Raw genomic sequence first — 21,012 nt, forward strand, 5'->3', positions numbered from 1 at the left:
AGATGCTGCCAGAAGAGACTTAACCGTACAGTCGCGTTGCTTCCTTCCTTGACTGTCTCTGGGAACCCCGATGTCTTTTTCTATTTGTGCCTCTCCAGCAAATTTGAAGAGTTCACTCCTTACTGCGGCCTATACTGTATAAATATGTTTGGGGGAAAAAAAAGAATAGCTTGGGCCGGCCTTCTTCCACTTACTTTTTCTCCCCCCCCACTCCTTTCCACAAAGATGCATCTAAACCAGGGGTCTTCAAACTTGGCCCTTTTATGACTTGTGGACTTCAACTCCCAGAATTCCTCAGCCAGCTTTGCTGGCTGAGGAATTCTGGGAGTTGAAGTCCACAAGTCATAAAAGGGCCAAGTTTGAAGACCCCTGATCTAAACACAGAGGTACTTTCGTCGCCCGACAGTTTCTCGCGGCGAATCTGGGGGAGGCCTCACTTTACGGCGCGCGGACTCGCATCCCCAGAGAGCGCGACGAACCCAGACTCCTCTCCAGTCCCGCCTCGCCTGCTTCGCCATTGGATTCTCGTAGGAAGGAGATAAACCCTCCCACCGGACTCTCGGGCCCCGGCTTTCCCCCCACCCCGTCGCCCGCCTTGGCGCATGCCCCGGGGAACGCGCTGCCCTTGCTTTCTCGGGAAGTCCCGCTGTATGGGGCACCGCCGGGAGAAAGGCCAGATCCCACCTCCAAGCAGGTCCCGCCCCGCTTCGGGAATCAGGCGGAGGAGGAGGAGGAGGAGGCGGCTAGCGGCGCCGCCGTGCCTTACAGAACGTCGCCAGCTTGGCGCGCAGCCTGCCCGGGGAGCCGCTCGCTTTCCCTCGCCATGCCGGTGGGAGCCTCTCCCCCGGTCAGGTCTCGGTACAACCTGGTGGACGACAGGCACGACCTGCGCATCCCGCTGCATAACGACGACGCCTTCCAGCATGGCATCGTCTTCGAGGCCAAGGTAAAGGGGCCGTCTGGCTGGAGGGGCGCCGTCTGATGGGGGCCGGGCAAGGAGGAGTGCTTGCTTAGCAGCCCCTGGGCGCTTGCAAAGAACGGGGAGGACTAGAATTGGCCAGGGGGAAGGAAAATGGGGCTTTTGGGCGATTTGAATCTCGGCTCCTTTGGTCTTTCGGAACTTCCTCCGTCCGCTCTGATGTGGCACAGTTGTTAGGTCGCTCTTCCTTTAGTTCTTCTCGGCTCGCCTTTGGATGGGTTCTTCGCGGTCTGCTCAAACTCTACGCTCGGATCCCGGCGTCAAGTTTTAGGGAAGGGTTGCAACGGAGCCTGACTGGGGCTTGGAATTCCACCGCTCAACACCTTCTGGGAGAAAAGACGCCTGTTCCTGCTGACCAGGTCGACTCCCAATAGTTGTTGTTGTTGTTGTTGTTGTTGTTATTATTATTATTATTATTATTATTATTATTATTATTATTGTTAATAATAATAATAATAATAATAATAATAATAATAATAATAATAATAATAATAATAATAATAATAATAATAATAATAATAATTTTATTTATATACCTCCCTTCTCCCGGAGGACTCAGGGCGGTGAACAGTTACCTTTCCTGCTGAGCTCCGCTCTTGCCTCTTTGCGCAGCTTTGAAGTTCTTTTCGGGGTGTCTGTGTCAAACTCTTATCTTTACAGTGCAAATAGCTTCCGAGGCTTGTTCCTCCGAGGGTAAGTCCGGAGACGGGATGAAATTGCTTTGGAGAGGGGGTCGATGGTTCTGCCAAAGAGGCTTCCGAGGCAGGATTCCTTAGTAGCTGAGTCCGCCTCGTTGGCTTTCCTAGTCATTCATTGGTTCAGCTTTTCGCTTGCATTCTGGGAATTCAGTTTTCAGGTTAGATTACACCTGCCGATACTTCCTCGTTTTATTCCGCGCAGATTTAATATATGAAGTTTCAAGAACAGGTGCTTTTTCACTGTTGCCTTCAGTCAAAGACCCAGCGTCTTTGGATGCAAATAAATATGCAGCAATTATACTGTGATAATTTTAGAAGTTATAATTCAGGGTAACAATAAGGGGCAGTGGACCATGGCTTTTTACCTTACTTACTGTACTTCTAACCTACAAATCCCATGGATATCTTTCAGAAAACTGTCACTGTGCAAGAGTACTTTGCTCTCCCAATTAAGCACTTTTTAGATTGAAATTATACTCCAATCTAATTTAATAATTTATACAAGTATTACACAAATGTGAACATTTTGTTTGTTTCCAGCATCAACCAGACAATGACTGATGTAACGTCTACAGAGTTGTAATGAGGAGAAAACGAAATAGCTTATTGAATGTATCTTTTTCTAATTAATATTTAACTATAAGTAACCTAATGCAACGCAGCCTTAATTTCTGTGATGCTCTTATGCTGACTGTTCATTGATTCTTTAAAAATGTAGAATTGCAGACCCACAAACGCCTAGGAACATTGATACGGTGTTTGATACAAAGAAAGTAAAACTAACTTCAAAGGCAAGTGTTTTTGGAAAACTGCACAATTGCTGGAAACATAGATGGGCGGTGGCTTCCCAGCCTTTCGATACATCATACATATTCTCCAATTTCCCTTGCAAAATAGACAAACAGAAGGCTTAATGAAAAAGAATGTGAGATAGAAAATTGGCAGTTGATCCAGTGAAAGAGTTGAGTATTGGGTACCAGGCACAAATGAAGGAGCCAAGAAATACAGATAGCAACTGATCACTTGGGTATAAGGATCATTGTGGAGACAACTGTTGTTAGGTAGCACAAAGGAAAAAGTTCTAATATTTTCCATAGGCTCTTTAAAGGTTGGCTGCTTGCATTTTGTGGAACCTACATGACACAAATAAGCTCAGAATTGGTCTTTTCTTTAGACCTTGAAATTGTCTTGCTGTGTATCATCTATGGTAACTATTTCTCAGTTAATAAAAACACTTTGAACTCTTGAATTAAAAGCAGGGTACACATAAGATAAATTAAACTGCATACATATAATGCTGTCTTGCACTGATATTCAACTGCTTACATCACTGATGTTCATCTAGCCCCACAATCCACTCTTTTTTTTTTAATTGTGGAGAATTCTGACATCATTGACCTGTTTTTGAAAGTGATGTTATTGTCCCTGTTTCATCTATTAGCTACTTATGTCTGAAGCGGTCAGTTCTAGTTCAGACACAGAGAAGTTCCATCCTTAGGGACTGACAGGAATGAGTAACTAACAATGTTCTACTTACAGGATACTATATTGCATTTATGTAGTTATTTATTTGGGCCAGATATGATTCCCCTGTAAATAGTGTTCACAGGAGAAGAAAAAAAAATTGATTTTCCCTTATGCAGTGGCACAGAACCTTATCCAGCCTAATGCTTCCTTTCAGTAAATGGCAGATGTTAGGGAGGAATGCAAACCACAAACCATGTAGATATCATTACTGCATATGTGGCTGCTTTGATTCCATTAACATTATATTTCAAAAAACTTGATCTACCAACCCATATACAAATATCTTTATGGAATTCACAGGAACTTAGCTAATTATTTATTGGTATTGGGGAAAGGCATCATAAATGGTTATTTTTGAGCCCATCTTAGGGAAAGTATTCTCCTTGGCATTTGGGCAATGACCTGTATGGTCAGATGTTTATTGATTAGTACTCACCACTTCATCCATTGAAAAAACTGGCTACTTCCCATACAGAGTCTTCACTTAAGTTATCAATATTTGGAAATAAATTTGGTGAGTTAATCTGCTAATATCAAGAACACAATTTTGCTCTATTTTGGCTATTAATAACTTTACAGCATCCTTAACAATGGCTTGCACTTAAAAGAAACAAGCAACCAAATGTTTTATAAGGAAGGATATTTTGGGGAAGACAGAATTTTGCCTTTCATGAAGAGCTTTACTCACACTCCCAAGAAATAAACCACAGTGGTCCTTCAGGTCTCCTTGCATTATTCAGGTGATGGAGGACTTGAACACATAGATATAAAGGACAGAGCCAGTTGAAGGAGCTTCATTCTGTGCTCAGTTTTGAGACTGTGTAATTTGACTTTGTGCATGAAGCATACCTCTAACATCAAAATGCATGATATTATTATATGACTATTGTACACTGAAAAACCTGCTCACTATTTGGATGAATAACCCTATAAGGTGTCATCTAATTACCACTTTGTCCTTATCTCCTTCATAGTTCATCTGGTTTTGAACTATTGAGCAATTTTTATAGGATTGAACAATAACAAAAAGTACATAATAAAGATAAAGGATGATCTGATTTCTACAGTGTTGAAATGCTAGAAGAGGCCAAGCTTAAAGAGAAAACAGTCAAATAATATATCAGCGACAAAGGGAGAGACATGGATGAGAGGGCAGAATTTATACAATAAGCAGAAGTTGAAGGTATCTATAGGCTTATGGGAGGTTCTTGAAGACCATTTGAGGATGACATATATACTTCATGCGTGTGGAGAGACATACATATATTACACATATAGAAACACACACATAAAATCAAGTTGACAGTGCCCTGTTCTGATTCCATTTGGCTCTTTAAAATCTTTATCAATTGGAAAGTTATAAAACCAATTGTATTTTCTCCTGACCACCATATGTTGAATATTTCTTAAACAGTATTGTTTACCTCCTCCTGCAACATCCCTATCTAGGATCTTAGTCAGTCTGGGTTGAGGCTTCATGGATAATAACAATTCTTATAGCTGTATTTAACTAAAGCACTTCTGTGACTGTAACTTCATATTTCCTGCATATACTGTATCCAGACTCAAAATATAGAAGTCCCAAACAAGGTATCTGAAATCCTGTAAGAAACTGATACAAGAAAGGAGCTTTATAACATTATCATGCTGTTCTTTTTCTTTAGTAAATGCTTTCAGGTAATTATTGCTTGCCCTTTTGCAAGATTATTTTACAGATGGAACATTAGTTGAATTGAGTTGTATGTCTCAGTAACTTTTGTACATGACTGCTAAATGTTAATCAAGGTATTCTAACATAATAGATTCCCTGTATGTTCCAAGGGACTATTGGAGAGTCTCTAGGTCAGGGGTGTCAAACTCAATTTCATTGAGGGCCGCATCAGCATTGCGGTTGCCCTCAGGGGGCCGGGTGGGTATGGCCAGGGTGGGCGTGGCCTGCTGGGTGGGCGTGGCTAGAGTGCATATGGCCTGCTGGGTGGGCGTGGCCAGCTCTACATCGTTCGCATCAAGGGTGCCTATGGGGGCCTGGGCAGGAGTGGGACAGATCTGAGGGTCTCTGGCAGAAGGAGCGTCTCTGGGCCAAGGCCAAGGCAGTGGGGGCCGTTCCTTCACTGTTCCCAGGATGGCTTCGCGGGCCACATGAAACCACTTTGTGGGCCGGATCCGGCCCCGGGCCTTGTGTTTGACATGTCTGCTCTAGGTAAATTATGCATGGAGCCCAGTTGATGGAGCCATGAGGGTGTGAAGTAGCAATAATGAGACTGTCCCCTCCCCTTCTCCTTTTCCATAAATTTCAGAATATTCCAGGCTGACGCTGAATGAGAGCTTCCATTCTATATTACCATGACTTCTCAACAGACAGCTGGTGATGATAATCCAGTACCGGCATTTGGCTGTATAATTTAAAGGGATTCCTGTTTCTAAATTACAGGGAGGAAGATTCTGATTAAACACTAGAGAAACTTAGAGGAGGAGTACTGGACCTGGCTAGCTAGGGAGGTTCTGAAATCATGCCAGTTTTTCCCAAAAGGAGCAGGCAGGTGGAGAGCTTATATTCGAGACATAACAATTGGTTGGAGAGCAGGATTTTCATCTTTTAAATATTCCAAACAGGTGGTTAGTTAGCAACTCATGTCCTCTTAAGTAATTATATAGCAGGCTTAATAGAAGGTTCTGTTTAGATATTAAAATTATGGTACAACCAAGTCAAGACTCTGTTATTTTTCTTTTTTGGGGGGGGGTAGGTGTCACTGTTTTCCATGTGACATACATGTACGTAAATGTATAAGAGAGAGAAGTTTTAGATGGATGTATATTTCTGAAAAGGTTGCTCTGTCTTCTCTGAACCAAATGGTCACAATTTGACAACTGTACTTGTTTCCTTCAAAATCGCAACTGATTCTGCTTATTTTGCGTATATTTGTTCCCTTTGATCATGTGCAACTCCTTCAGATTACACATTTTGTTCACTTTGCTTGAGTGATTCAGTAGTCCCAGATTGGGGAAAAAAAAGAACTGGCTTGCTCAGTGTCACAGGATAATCTGACTTCTTCTCACCACTGAATCTCCTCTTGCTTCATCCTGCCTTTTTAGACAACATGCCATTTATCTCCAGGGTTATTATATTACAAATATTAGTGTAAGGGGGGGGGAGGCAAAGGCAGTACCTTGTTCGGGTTGCAGCACTGGAGTCCTGCTCTATATTTAGATTAATCTCTATAATTTTAGTCCCATTCTTAAATGGTGTGCTTGAAGCCACAACTAGCCAGTATATGCTGTGAATCAAAATCTCAAATGGTAGTTAATTGCAAACACCATTCTTCTCTCATTAACCTGCCACTTTATTAAAATGAGAAAATGACCAGGTTTCCATTAATTTTTCACAGTTATCATATGATTGTTGGTTTTAACACAAGTTGGCAAACTGCATGAAAGTTGGAACAAGAATTTGTAAAATTATCTTCTACAGGAGTAGAACTTGGAACATTTACATTAAGCAAATGGAATGAAAAATCTCACTGCAATGGCTGCTTTTCTGGCCAAGGGCCAGATAAATCTAATAAGATGAATGAGGGCCATCCATCTGGTATCCTCACATTTTATTGTTCAAGTTTAAGCACTGATTAGGGAGTATTTTCCTGCTTTTCTTTTTAAAATAAAATGGAGAGTAGAAAGTGGTAGCAGTGAACTAATTGGATTGAAAGCTAAAATTTGGCCAAGGATTGTTAATTTTACCTAATGCTCTGTTTTATTTTTAACATTGCCATGTTCTACTTTCCTTCCACTAGTAATTTCAAAAGTAACTATCATTAAAGTACAAAAATAACATACAGTGGGTACCACAAACAAACAAAAATCTAGCTTGTCAGCAATACACAATGTCTATTGATTTAGTTTCCCCAAAATTTTATTGGATTTTATACTTGGATTTTCCTATAGTGCCCAAAGTCAATATATAGTGTAGATGTAGCTTATCTGCTTTCAAAACAGGCTCTTTTAAACATTTAAAAAAGGAATACAGTATGTTGAGGAATGTTGTGCAGAAAGCAATTAGAGCAGATCTGGGCATTTCATCTGGGTCACATCTGGCCTTTTGACTGTTTCTGTCTGGCCTACATGAGGTTAATTGGATATTACAATCAAATGTAAACAAGTACACATCAAGCATGCAGTACAACTCCATTGCTTTTATTTTGAAGGCAACTGATATTTTTTTCCAATTTACATAAAAGTGTGTGTGCATGCACGCCTACACACCTTCACAGCCCTATTGGTTTTATCCTCCACAGCAGTCACAGTTTCTCATGTGGCCCCTTTGGAAAATTAATTCCCCACCCTGAATTAGAGAATGATATATTTATACCTTCTTTAAATTAACACATGGCCAAATAGTAAAAAGAAAAACTTCATATTCTATTGTGTACTAAACCTTAGGTGAAGAACTTTAGAACATCTTTGCTTGTCCTTTGTGTGTGTTTTAGCACCTCATAAGGAATGTCATTTAAAGGAAGGTTGTGGGGGAAGAAATAATGCACTAATGCAAGTATAGTTAGTGATACATATTAAGTCAGATGTGGTTTTTATTGTTAGCTGCGAAGTCGTGTCTGACCCATCACAACCCCATGGACAACGTTCCTGCAGGCTTTTCCTGTCCTCTACCATCTTCTGGAGTCCATTTAAGCTCATGCCTACTGCTTCAGTGACTCCATCCAGCCACCTCATTCTCTCTCGTCCCTTTCTTCTCTTGGCCTCAACCTTTCCCAGCATTAGGCTCTTCTCCAGTGAGTCCTTCCTTCTCATTAGGTGGCCAAAGTATTTGAGTTTCAACTTCAGGATCTGGCCTTCTAAAGAGCAGTCAGGGTTGATCTCCTCTAGGACTGACCGATTTGATCGCCTTGCAGTCCAAGGAACTCGCAGGAGTCTTCTCCAGCACTATAGTTCAAAGGCCTCAATTCTTTGGCGCTCAGCCTTTCTTATGGTCCAAGTTTCACAGCCATACATTGCAGCTGGGAAGACCATAGCCTTGACTATATGCACTTTTGTTGGCAGGGTGATGTGCTATCTAGATTTGCCATGGCTTTCCTCCCTAGGAGCAAGCGTCTTTTAATTTCTTGGCTGCAGTCCCCATCTGCGGTGATCTTGGAGCCCAGGAAAATAAAATCTGTCACTACCTCTATTTCTTCCCCATCTATTTGCCAGGAATTGAGAGGGCCAGATGCCATGATCTTGGATTTCTTAATGTCAAGTTTCAAGCCAAATTTTGCACTCTCCTTCTTCACTCGCAACAAGAGGCTTTTTAGTTCCTCTTCACTTTCTGCCATTAGAGTGGTATCATCTGCATATCTTAGGTTGTTGATATTTCTCTTGGCAATCTTAATTCCAACTTTAGATTCATCTAGCCCTGTCTTTCTCATGATGTGCTCTGCATATAAGTTAAATAGGCAGGGTGACATTATACAGCCTTGCTGGACTCCTTTCCCAATTTTGAACCAATCAGTGATTCCGTGTCCAGTTCTCACTGTTGCTTCTTGACCCGCATATAGATTTCTCAAGAGACAAATGAGATGGTCTGGTACTCCCATCTCTTTAAGAACTTGCCACAGTTTGTTATGATCCACACAATCAAAGCCTTTAGCATAGTCAATGAAGCAGAAGTAGATGTTTTTCTGGAACTCCCTAGGTTTCTCCATGATCCAGCGTATGTTGGCAATTTGATCTCTAGTTCTTCTGCCTCTTCGAAATCCTGCCTGTATTTCTGGTACGTAGTTCTCGATCCACATACTGCTGGAGTCTAGCTTGTAGGATTTTAAGTATAACTTTACTAGCATGTGAAATGAGTGCAATGGTGCAATAGTTTGAACATTCTTTGGCACTGCCTTTCTTTGGAATTGGAATGTAAACTGATCTTTTCCAATCCTGTGGCCACTGTTGAGTTTCCCAAATTTGCTGGCAAATTGAATGTAGCACTTTTACTGCATCGTCCTTTAAGATTTTGAATAGCTCAGTTGGAATACTGTCACCTCCATTAGCTTTGTTGTTGTTCAGCTTTCCTAAGGCCCACTTCACATTCTAAGATGTCTGGCTCAAGGTCAGTAACCACCTCACTGTGGTTATCAGGGATGTTAAGCATGTATAGTTCTTCTGTGTAATTTTGCCACCTCTTCTTAATCTCTTCTGCCTCTGTTAGATCCCTGCCATTTTGGTCCTTTATCATGCCCATCTTTGCATGAAACGTTCCTGTCATCTCTCCAATTTTCTTGAAGAGATCTCTGGTCCTCCTTATTCTATTGTTTTCTTCTATTTCTTTGCACTATTCATTTAAGAAGGCATTCTTATCTCTTTTAGCTATTCTCTGGAATTCTGCATTCAATTGGGTGTATCTTTTTTTTCTCCCTTGCCTTTCGCTTCTCTCCTTTCCTCATCTATTTGCAAAGCTTCTTCAGACAATCATTTTGCTTTCTTGCATTTCTTTTTCTTTGGGATGGTTTTAGTTGCTACTTCTTGTACAATCTTGCAAACCTCCATCCATAGTTCTTCAGGCACTCTGTCTATCAGATCTAATTCCTTAAATCTATTTGTCACCTCTACTGTATATTCATCAGGGATATAATTTAGTTTATACCTGAGTGGCCTAGTGCTTTTCCCTACTTTCTTCAGTTTAAGCCTAAACTTTGCAAGGAGAAGCTCATGGTCTGAGCCACAGTCAGCTCCTGGTCTTGTTTTTACTGACTGTATAGAGCTTCTCCATCTTTGGCTGCAGAGCACATAGTTAATCTGATTTCTGTGTTGACCGTCTGGTGATGTCCACGTGTAGAGCCGTCTCTGGGATTGTTGGAAAAGAGTGTTTGCTATGACCATTGTATTCTCTTGACAAAATTCTGTCAGCCTGTCCCCTGCTTCTTTTTTTACTCCAAGGCCAAACTTGCCTGTTATTCCGGTTATCCTTTGGCTTCCTACTTTAGCATTCCAATTCCCCATGATGATAAGGACATCATGTTTTGGTGTTAGTTCTATAAGGTGCTGTAGGGCTTCATAGAACTGGTCAATTTCATCCTCTTCAGCACCGGTGGTTGGGGCATAGACTTTGACTATTGTGATATTGAATGGTTTGCCTTGGATTCGAACTGAGATCATTCTGTCATTTTGGGGATTGTATCCCAGTATTGCTTTTCTTACTCTTTTATTGACTATGAAGGCTACTCCATTTCTTCTGAGGGATTCTTGCCCACAGTAGTGTACCTGATGGTTATCTGAATTAAATTCACCCATTTTTGTCCATTTTAGTTCACTGATTCCTAAGATGTCAATGTTCAGTCTTGTCATCTCTTGTTTGACCACATCCAGCTTGCCTTGATTCATGGATCTTACATTCCAGGTTCATATGGAGAAAAAATCTTTACAGCATCAGACTTTCCTTTCACCACCAGATATATCCACAGCTGAGCGTCCTTTTGGCTTTGGCCCAGTCGCTTCATTCTTTCTGGCGCTACTAGTACTAGCCCTCTGCTCTTCCCCAGTAGCATATTGGACGCCTTCCACCGTGAGGGGCTCATCTTCATGCTGTTTTCATCTTCCAAGCTGAACTCTTTTCTACTACTATACTGTCTCTCTACGTGCAGAAGTATATGCACAGCCTGGAAGAAAATAAAATTGCATATTTAAGAGAGGCAAGAAATATTTCAGAGAAATAATATAAATAATAATAAATAATACACATAATAACTGCATGCTGATTTTGCAGAACATTCAAGTTTTATACTGCTGTTTATCAGAGTTATTTTTCAGAATATTATTAAATTTGGGTTGTGTGACATTTGTACATTTGTGTACATTGCTTCTCCCTGTGATTGTGATACTCGGATATGTAAAAAAAAAGTGAAAGTGCATTGTACTATCCAGTATAGTAACAATATTTTTAGAATTGTTTCTTGGCAGTTTCTGATCTTTCCATCTTAGATGTGAAACATTTAGAAATTACACAATAAATGAGATTATAAATCTTATTTGTCAGTGGTTTAACAGAAGTGAGTGCAATGCAATTTAATGACTAAATATTTTTAAAGGAAAACAGTAAAAAAGGGGAAAAGTTAACACTGCTGTTAGTACTGATGCTAATCTTTATGATGATACTACAATTTTGAATTGGAAAAATGCACCTTAAGTGAGTCTTACAGCAGGTCGATATAATAACTGCAGAGAAGAAGCATAGTTGCATATTTCTAATTTTGATGATGGCAAAATGATGGAAGCTGGGTCATGATATCGTGACAGAAGTTTTGTTCTTTTCCATATGTTGCAGCATTGCATCCATTTAGGTAAGGGGCAGAGTTCGTGTTTTGAGATGAGAATGTATATTTTATCTCTGCCCCGAACCCCTGCTACTTCTGTACAGACACCTGTGACCAAATGTATGATTTTAAAATATAAGTTACTCTCAGTTTATCATGAAGAATTGGTTGCCATGGGCTAATATAGGAAACTGACTCACTGATTGTAATGTTAATTCAACTGATATGTTTAGATTTATATATAAGTGTATGCCTTGTTTTCAATATTAGTTGCACTAGCTAGACTGTAATAATAATAAAAAGTTAAGAATCAGGATAATGAATGAAAATGAAATCATAGCAATTGTTAAAAAGCAGCAGTGCTGAAAGGTTATGTTCATACAATGCACTAAACCTAGTCTGTAGTAAAATTGGCAAGAGTTACTTTTAATTTAAAATATCCCCATAGTTTTTTTGAGTGGAACCAATCTATCCTAAGTATAGGATTAGATAGATTATACCACGCAAGCACAGAAGAGATGCTTAATTTTTTTTCTTCTGGCTGATTTGTACCAAAGTGAGTATATAAAGTAACTTACTCTTATAATAACCTTTGTCTAATTATTTCACCTTTACTCCAGAAAGTGAGTTGGAATGGACTTTGGAAGCCCTCTAGACCAACCCTCTTCTCAGGCAGGAGACTTTCTATCATTCTGGACAAATGGTTGTCCAACATATTCTTGAAAACCTCCAGTGATGGAGCTCCCACAATTTTAGGAAGCAAGCCATTCCATTGATTAATTTTTTTCATTGTCTGGAAATTTCTCCTTAGTTCCAGATTGGGTGTCTCTTTAATGAGTTTCCAGTTGTTAGTTCTTGTCCTGCCTTCAGGATCTTTGAAAATAAGTCAACCCCCTCTTCTATGTGACAGGCCCTCAAGTACTGGAAGACAGCTATCATGTCACCTCTAAGACGTCTCTTCAATAGGCTATACATGCCTAGGTCCTTAACCATTCATCATACTGTTTAGCTTCCAGACCCTTTATCATTTTTGTTGGTCTTCTCTGTATACCTTCTAGGGTCTCAGCATCTTTTTTGCATCATGGCGACCAGAACTGTACACAGTATTCCAAATGTGGCTTCACTAGTGCAGTATTATACATACATTCACGCACACGCATGAGCGTGCACGCACACACACACACCTTTTTAGAAACTATCCTTTTATGTTCTTTTTCTAAATGGCTCAAGGTAGTTCACAGTAATATTTAAATTATTTAAAATACATAAACAACCATGGAAAGTACAGTATTGAAAGCAACATAAAACCCACATTAAAACCATTTTAAACTATTACTAAGTATTGGCAGATGTTATCTCAGAACCATTGTACCATATCTTTCATAAATTCTGAAACACTGGGGAAGTACCTGAGGATTGGAATGTGGTTCCCATCTTCAAGAAAGGGGGGGGGGGAAAACAGACCCAGGAAACTACAGAGCAATCAGCCTGACATCAACACCTGGGTAGATACTGGGAAAAAATAATTAAAAAACAGATCTGTGAACATCGAGAAACAAATAAAGTTATAACTAGTAGCCAGCATGGGTTTGTTAAAAATAGATCATGCCAAACCAATCTTATTTCATTCTTTGACAAAGTGACTAAACTAGTAGACCAGTGAAATGCTGTGGGCATAGTATACTTAGACTTCAGTAAAACATTTGATAAAGTAGACCACAACCTATTCCTTGGTAAGCTAGGAAAAGATGGAATAGACAACATCACCACCAGATGGACCTGTAGCTGTCTGGCAAACCATACTCAACGAGTAGTCCTCAATGGCACTACATCCACATGGAGAGAAATAAGCAGTAGAGTACCACAAGGCTCCATCTTAGGCCCAGTACTCTTCAATATCTTCAAAAATGACTTAGATGAGGGAATTGAAGGGGAGCTCATCAAATTTGCAGATGACACCAAACTGGCAGGAGTAGCCAACACCCCAGAAGACAAACTCAGGATCCAAAAAGATCTCGACAAACTTGAACAAAGGGCCCTATCCAACAAAATGAGTTTCAATGTGGAGCAAAGCAAAGTTTTACATTTAGGCAGGAAAAATCAAAGGTACAAGTACAGATTGGGTGAGACCTGGCTCAAAAACAGTAACTGTGAGAGGGACCTTGGAGTCCTAGTGGACGATCACTTGACTGTGAGCCAGCAGTGTGCAGCAGCAATCAAAAAAGATAATACAATCCTGAGTTGTATAAACAGAGGCATAGAATTAAGAACATGTGAAGTATTAGTACCGCTTTATAGAACCCTAGTAAGACCACACCTGGAATACTGCAGCCAATTTTGGTCACCATATCACAAAAATGATGTTGAGAGTCTGGAAAACATTCAGAGAAGAGCAACTAAGATGAACAAAGGCCTGGAGACTAAAACATATGGAGAATGGCTGCAGGACTTGGGTTTGGCTAGTCTAAAGAAAAGAAGAAATAGGGGAGACATGATATTCCAGTGTTTGAGGGGCTGCCACAAAGAAGAGGTCACGTTATTCACCAAAGCACCAGAGGTCAGGACCAGAAACAATGGTTGGAAACTGATCAAAGAGAGAAGCAACCTGGAATTAAGGAGAAACTTCCTGACAGTGAGCACAATTAACCAGTGGAACAGCTTGTCTCCAAAAATTGTGGGCGCTCCATCACTGGAGGTTTTAAAAAAGAGGCTAGACACTCACTTGTCTGAGATGGTATAGGTTCTCCTGCTTGAGCAGGGGGCTGGACTAGAAGACGTCCAAGGTCCCTTCCAGCTCTATTCTATTCTATATATTTTTGAAACTCTCTTGAACTGAGTATTTTCCATAAATCGGGCGATGAATGAGAAAGACTTATCCCACTTTACCATCAGACAAGCGGGTGGCATTCAAAGGTTTCTTTTCATCTTAGTGAACAGTGGAGATTTAGCAAAAAAAAAAAAAGAGTCTCTCAATCCAGATCAATGATAGTTAGATGATAAACAGCACTTTATATTTCATTGATGGGCAATTATATTTAAGAGCACACTTAATATAGTCTCTCCAAGTAGCTCCAGCAACTAATATTGCCATTGCAATTTGAACAAACTGGTTTCCAAACCTTATACCAAGATAGTCCTAAGTAAAGCTCATTGTTGTATTTATAAATGTATTAAAGGTAAAGGTTTCCCTGTCAGTCGTATCTGATTCTGGGGCACAGTGCTCATCTCCGTTTCTTGGCTGATGGAGCCAGCATTGTCCGAAGACAATTTCCGTGGTCATGTGGCTAGCATGGATATATGCCAAACACACATGGAGCTCTGTTACCTTCCCACCAAAATGATATCTATTAATCTACTTGCATTTGCATGCTTTTAAACTGCTAGGTGGGCAGGAGCTGGGTCAAGTAACGGACCTCACCCCGTTTTGAACCTGGGCTGTCAGCCGTCCAACTGCATCTTTAACCACTGAGCCATCACAAGATATATAAAGGTAAAGGTTCCCCTGCACATGCGTGCTAGTCGTTTCCGACTCTAGGGGCTGGTGCTCATCTCCGTTTCAAAGCCGAAGAGCCAGCGTTTGTCCGAGGACGTCTCCGTGGTCATGTGGCCGGCATGACTAGATGCCAAAGGCGCACATAACGCTGTTACCTTCCCACCGTAGTGGTCCCTATTTTTCTACTTGCATTTTTACGTGCTTTCGAACTGCTAGGTTGGCAGAAGCTGGGACGAGTAACAGGCGCTCACTCTGTTATGCGGCACTCGGGATTCGACCCGCCAAACTCCCGACTATCTGATCGACAAGCTCAGTGTCCTAACCCACTGTAGTTGTTTTCTTCAGGGAACAGGCACACAACTAGTGAAAATTGCCTTCAACCAGAGCCTAAACATGGAACACTAGGCTGAGAACAAACTCTTGGAGCCTCCCAAATTGCTCACTTGTTCTTTCTAGGAAGTGCAGAGAAGTCCAGAAGAAGAGAAACTACTCTATTTTTCTCACAGACAGCACATTTGTTTGCCTTGCTTATATTCCACTTCAGTTTATTACCCCTCAACCAGCATAAAGACAGCATTGGAAAACAATGATGTGAAGAAATAGACTTGGGTGTCATCCGTAGATTAATAAGACTTAGCACCAAACGTGATGATGTCTCACCCAGGAATTTTATGTAGATGTTAAAAAAGAGCCCAGAGGAGCTGTGATGGTGCAGTGGTTAGAATGCTGTATTGCATTCTGCTGCTGACTGCTCAAAGTTGACTCAGCCTTCCATCCTTCGAGGTCAGTAAAATGAGGAGCCAGATTGTTGGGGACAATGTGCTGACTCTGTAAGCCACTTAGAGAGGGCTGTAAAGCACTGTGAAGCGGTATGTAAGTCTAAATTGCTATCTCCGTTTATTTCTGATGGCATAAATTATGTTTAAACAATAGTCTTATTAGCAAAATTTAAACACATAGCCCAAAGTTAAAAGTTATTTTTCTTTAAAAAAAAACTTTTTTCTGAAACAAAAAATCATGTAGGAAAAATTTGTGTATACCATCTCAGACAAAGACCAGAATAGTGAGGTAAAGTCGAGTGTAGTAATTGATGTACAGACAATGAGGACCCTTGTCCCTGACCAGAGGGTATATGTGATAGACGTAAGGGTGGACTGGGACTTTTCCCACTTCTATGTGCTGTTGGAGTGGAAGAAAAGTGTTCTGGAGTGCTTTCAGGTTGAGAGCCTTCAATTGACTGAGGCAGGGGTGTCAAACTCAATTTCACTGAGGGCCGCATCAGCATTGCGGTTGCCCTCAAGGGGCCGGGTGGGTATGGCCAGGGTGGGCGTGGCCTACTGGGTAGGCGTGGCCAGCTCTACGTTGTTCGCATCAAGGGTGCCTATGGGGGCCTGGGCAGGAGTGGGACAGATCTGAGGGTCTCTGGCAGAAGGAGGGTCTCTGGGCCAGGGCCAAGGCAGTGGGGGCCGTTCCCTCACTGTTTCCAGGATGGCTTCGCGGGCCACATGAAACCACTTCGCGGGCCGGATCCGGCCCCCGGGCCTTGTGTTTGACATGCCTGGACTGAGGATATTGTTCTGTACCAGCCTGCTACCGGCCCTGCAGAAAAGGCAGGGACAACCCCTTTTACAAGAAGGCAAGAGGCTGGAATTACGCCTGCCAAATTTATAGCTACAAAAACAAACAAGACACGAACCAAGAAACAGGAGCTTTAAGAAACAGGAACTATCCAAGCAGTTGCCTTCAGCAAACCAGCCCTCCCACACATTCCCCTTATATAGAGTTCAGGGCGTGGCTTCTCTCTGCCTCCTTCCGAGGAGCCCCATTGCCTTCCTCTGTTTACTCCTAATTGACTGCCTCCTGCGTCGGGCGTCCTTGAACAGGGCCAGCTGTGGGTCATCTTCATCCACGCTGTCAGGCTCACACAGCTGGGTCTCCGTGGTGACCAAGTGGGAGGGGCCTGGCTGAGGGCTCTCATCAGCAAGATCTTCAACCCCCTCAGCAAGCTCTTCAACACCCCCCTCCTCCTCCTCTGAGTCGTCCGACCCAACTGCCGAACCCACAGGCTGACCCTGAATCACAACAGATATTAAGACAGGGGTGATATTCTTGACTGTTTGGGCCACACTTTTGACTAAACCATTGGGCCAGAAAAAGGAGACACGTGCTTTGTTTACTGTAGGGGCATCAGAGGTAGAGTCTGTACAGGCTGGGGGAAGCCTGACCTCCATACAAAACCTGACTGGCAGCTATTGCATGGGGGCTGGGTATAAGAAACTACATATTTTCTTGGGGGTACAACCAGTACCAGAGGGAGAGGAAGAATATGAAACCTGGATGGAGCAGGTGGTACAAGCAGTTGAAGAGTGGGATATACCAGATGCCCCAAAGAAGCAGAGAGTTAGAGAAAGTTTAAAGGGCCCTGGTGCAGAAGCTATTAGAAGTCTAAAGTTGAGCCGAAGGCACTTTACTGTGCATGACTACCTCTCCCTATTGCATGATGAATTTGCACCTGCTGAAACAGTTTCTAGCTTACTGTTTCACTTTGAGCATATGTATCAAAAGAGAGGTGAAAAGCTGTCTGAGTATATAAGACAATTGAACAAATTATTATACCAGGTTGTGGAAAGTGGGGGGGCTGGATCCAAGCGAAGTGGAGCAAGCCCAGATGGAGCAACTTTCCTGGGTTGCTTTAGCCTCGGATCCAGTCTGGAATCAAATAAAGACCAAAGCTAAAGGGAGTATCTGGGGGTATCATGAGCTCATAAGGAGGGTTAGGGTGACGGAAGTGGTAGAAGAGGCTAAAGAGGCTACAGCTGATTTATCATCAGGATGGCCCCCAGGCGCGGGAGCAAGGACGGGTGGAGAGGATGACAATCGGCTGACAACTATGCAAGCTCAGATATCGAACTTAACTAAGATGATGGCCTCGTGGATGGCAATGGGCGGCCCACCTCCGAATGGAGGATAGGCCGGACCAGCCAGTGGGAGGATGGACTCTTCCACCTCAGCCAACAATCTGGCAAGTTCAGTGATTTGTTACAACTGTGGGGGTGTAGGACATTATAGGCGTACGTGTACAAAACCGTATAGAAGATCAGGGAATTCAGTTCAATCGGGAAACTATCGAGGGCTCCAGTGAGGGAGCCAACTGGATGCCCAGCAATATCAGCTAGCTCCAATCAAACGGGTGATTGAGGGCAGGTTTGGGTGCCAACTCTTGGGAGTGCATCTCCCCCTAAGCTCCCATCGGTGATAGGGGCAAAAGATCCCGCATATCTTAGAACCTTCCGAAGTTAGAGTGATAGGGCCCCAGCAACAGTCTGTGTGGACTCAAGTACAGGCTGTTGAACCAGATGCTATGTCTCCCACTGCCACAATTCCTAAACAGCTGGTGGCCCCCTCCTCGATGGTGCCAGTACAAGTGGAAGGTATTTATACGAGGGCCCTCTTGGATTCGGGTGCACAAGTGACATTATTATATCAGGATTTTTATGATAGACACCTGATGCATATACCAATATAGAAGTTGGGCGATTTGAAGATTTGGGGTATTGGGACTGAGAAGTTCCCATATGATGGGTACTTGCCCGTCCAGTTAACATTTGGGCCTTCTATTGCTGGGTATACCGAGACTTTTGACACCTTGGCCATTGTGTGTGCCTCTCAGGGCTTGTTGATTGTGGGGATGAATGCCAATTTAGTTAGGTGTTTGCTCACCCTGATTGTACCAGTAGGGAACAACTCGGTTTTAGGGGATGTCCATCCCGCACTGCAGACAACATGCTGATATTTGATGCAGGAGCAGCAGGCCCTGGCAGAGGGGGGTGGGGCATTTATGGAAATTAGATCAAGCAAAGAGGATATTACAATCAGGGGAAGTGGCGTGCTTGCAGGCCTCTGTCAGATTAGATTGGGAACAGCCTGGCCCTTACCTCTTCCTCGAATCTGATCCTAGAAGGCAGAATGCCAGAGTGGAGGTAATTCCAGAGGTAGTCTCTACAAAGGCCTTACAGCAGACCAGAGGACAGATTTCAGTTGGAGTCCAAAATATTATGAACCTCCTTGTGAGGTTGAGAGATCATATGTTCAACTACATGTTGATGCTAGTCGGGATGGTCTTGGGGTGGTATTGTATCAGGAGCATGACAAACATCTGAAGCCCATTGCATATATCAGCAGGGGCCTAACTATAGCCGAAAAGAATTATCCCACCTATAAGCTGGAAATTTTGGCACTTAAGTGGGCGGTAGTAGATAAATTAAAGGACTACCTATATGGGGCAGAGTTCAACATTAAGACAGACAACAAACCACTTATGTGCTTGCTCACAACTGCCAAACTCGATGCCACAGGGCATCGGTGACTAGCTGCCCTTTCCAGATTCAGGTTTAGCCTGAGTTACTGGCTGGGTGCGAGGAACAGGGATGCAGATGCCCTGTCGAGGAGACCTCACGATCCGGGGGTACATGTTGTGGAATGGGTCCAATTGACCTCTAATGGTATCCAAGCGTTGCATCAGGGGGTTGAGCACCAAGTTCGAGGAGCAATTGGGGAGGAAGCAGTCAGGGTCACTACTGCAGGTGTTCCTAAATTGTATTGTAATCCCATTCAAGTTAGAGGGGAGGGTATGTTTGTTCTGATTAAGAAAGATTTGAAAAGAAACCAGGCGGAAGAACCCCTTTGTAGCCTGTCTGAAAGAGCTTTGAGAAGTGGTCACTGAGAGGTTTTACTCACTGACCTGTCAAGGGGAGCATGGGTGCTGTATAAAGAGTGGGATCGCTTACAGCTCCAAAATGGTGTGGTTTATCGGAAGGGTCCTTCTGATGGGCCCGAGGTGAAGAGGCAACTCTTGCTCCCAGAAAAACATAGGGAGATAGTGTTGACTGTGCTACATGATGAACATGGACATCTTGGACCAGATAAGACCTGTAAGCTAGTGAGGGATCGGTTTTATTGGCCTTGTATGAAGACAGAGGTTGGGGATTATTGTCGATCCTGTCTGCAATGTATCCAAAGAAAGACCCTAACTTCCAGGGCTCCACCGATGGGCCATCTGCAAAGCTATGGGCCCTCGGATCTAGTTTGCATTGACTTTTTCTTCCTGGAATCGGATACAAGTGGGCAAGGAAATGTATTGGTTGTAACTGATCATTTCACTCGTTATGCACAAGCCTTCCCAACAAAGGATCAGCGTGCCACTACGGTAGCCAAAGTACTTGTAGAGAAGTTCTTTGTACACAATGGGCTACCTCAGGGCATACATTTTGGCTATGGGGCACTTAAACAGCAATGCACAAAACAGGAAGTTGGATCAACCAATCAGCACACAGGGCGCACACCTCCCACACAACACGCAATTGGGATTTGGAGAGTGTGCGCATTGGCCCATCTGCAGCCATCTATTACCTACATTTACCCATCAACCACTTTGCAGCATAGGTGTGAGGCGATGGTTATGTGCAATTGTTGGCAACTCTAAATCAGACTTAATAAATACATTTCCTTAAGATAGGGAAGGATGTTTGTGGGAATAAATTTTTCGATACATGCAAATCCTAGCTGAAAATATTACATAAACATCTGAAGTCTTCATTCCATATTTTGAACATTAGTCCATCAAGTAAAAGGTCTTTGTTTTTGAAAAATAATCTTGGCTGCATGATTTCAATTTACAGACAGCAATTTTACTAAGTGTTTGTGATTGACAAAAGAGTTTTTTGAGTAGGAAAAATTTGACATAGACTTATTTCTTGCAGGCGTTAGCCTCCCTCCAGTCAGATGATGGAGGCATGCTCTTTTTATTATTTGGTGGAAGATGCCACTTTTATTAATGGCCTGCGGTTAATCAGAGCTAAAAACTGTAATCGAAATATCTAAGCTGAAAACTTAAAACTTGATCAGGGCAATGGCTTATCCCATTGGTGTTGTTTGTATCAAACCTTCCTTTCTGTGCTGTGGGCAGGACATCCACAGTGTTAGAAAAAAAGAGAAGAGAAAAATTTTCTCAGTGTAGTGTTCTTAGGC

At 42.4% G+C, this 21,012-nt stretch overlaps 1 protein-coding gene across 1 annotated transcript in view; it reads left to right on the forward strand.

Annotated features, from left to right (window-relative positions):
* Positions 1-723: 723 nt before the first annotated feature.
* The window catches only part of LOC310637201 (carboxyl-terminal PDZ ligand of neuronal nitric oxide synthase protein-like), a 78,459-nt gene continuing 58,170 nt past the window's right edge, over positions 724-21,012 (forward strand). The window contains 1 exon segment of the mRNA XM_083357542.1: positions 724-946. Within this exon segment, the coding sequence (XP_083213668.1) occupies positions 824-946 (123 nt within the window). The 5' untranslated portion in view covers positions 724-823.

Source organism: Vipera ursinii, assembly GCF_947247035.1.
Source record: "Vipera ursinii genome assembly, chromosome: 3".
Classification (NCBI taxonomy): domain Eukaryota; kingdom Metazoa; phylum Chordata; class Lepidosauria; order Squamata; family Viperidae; genus Vipera; species Vipera ursinii.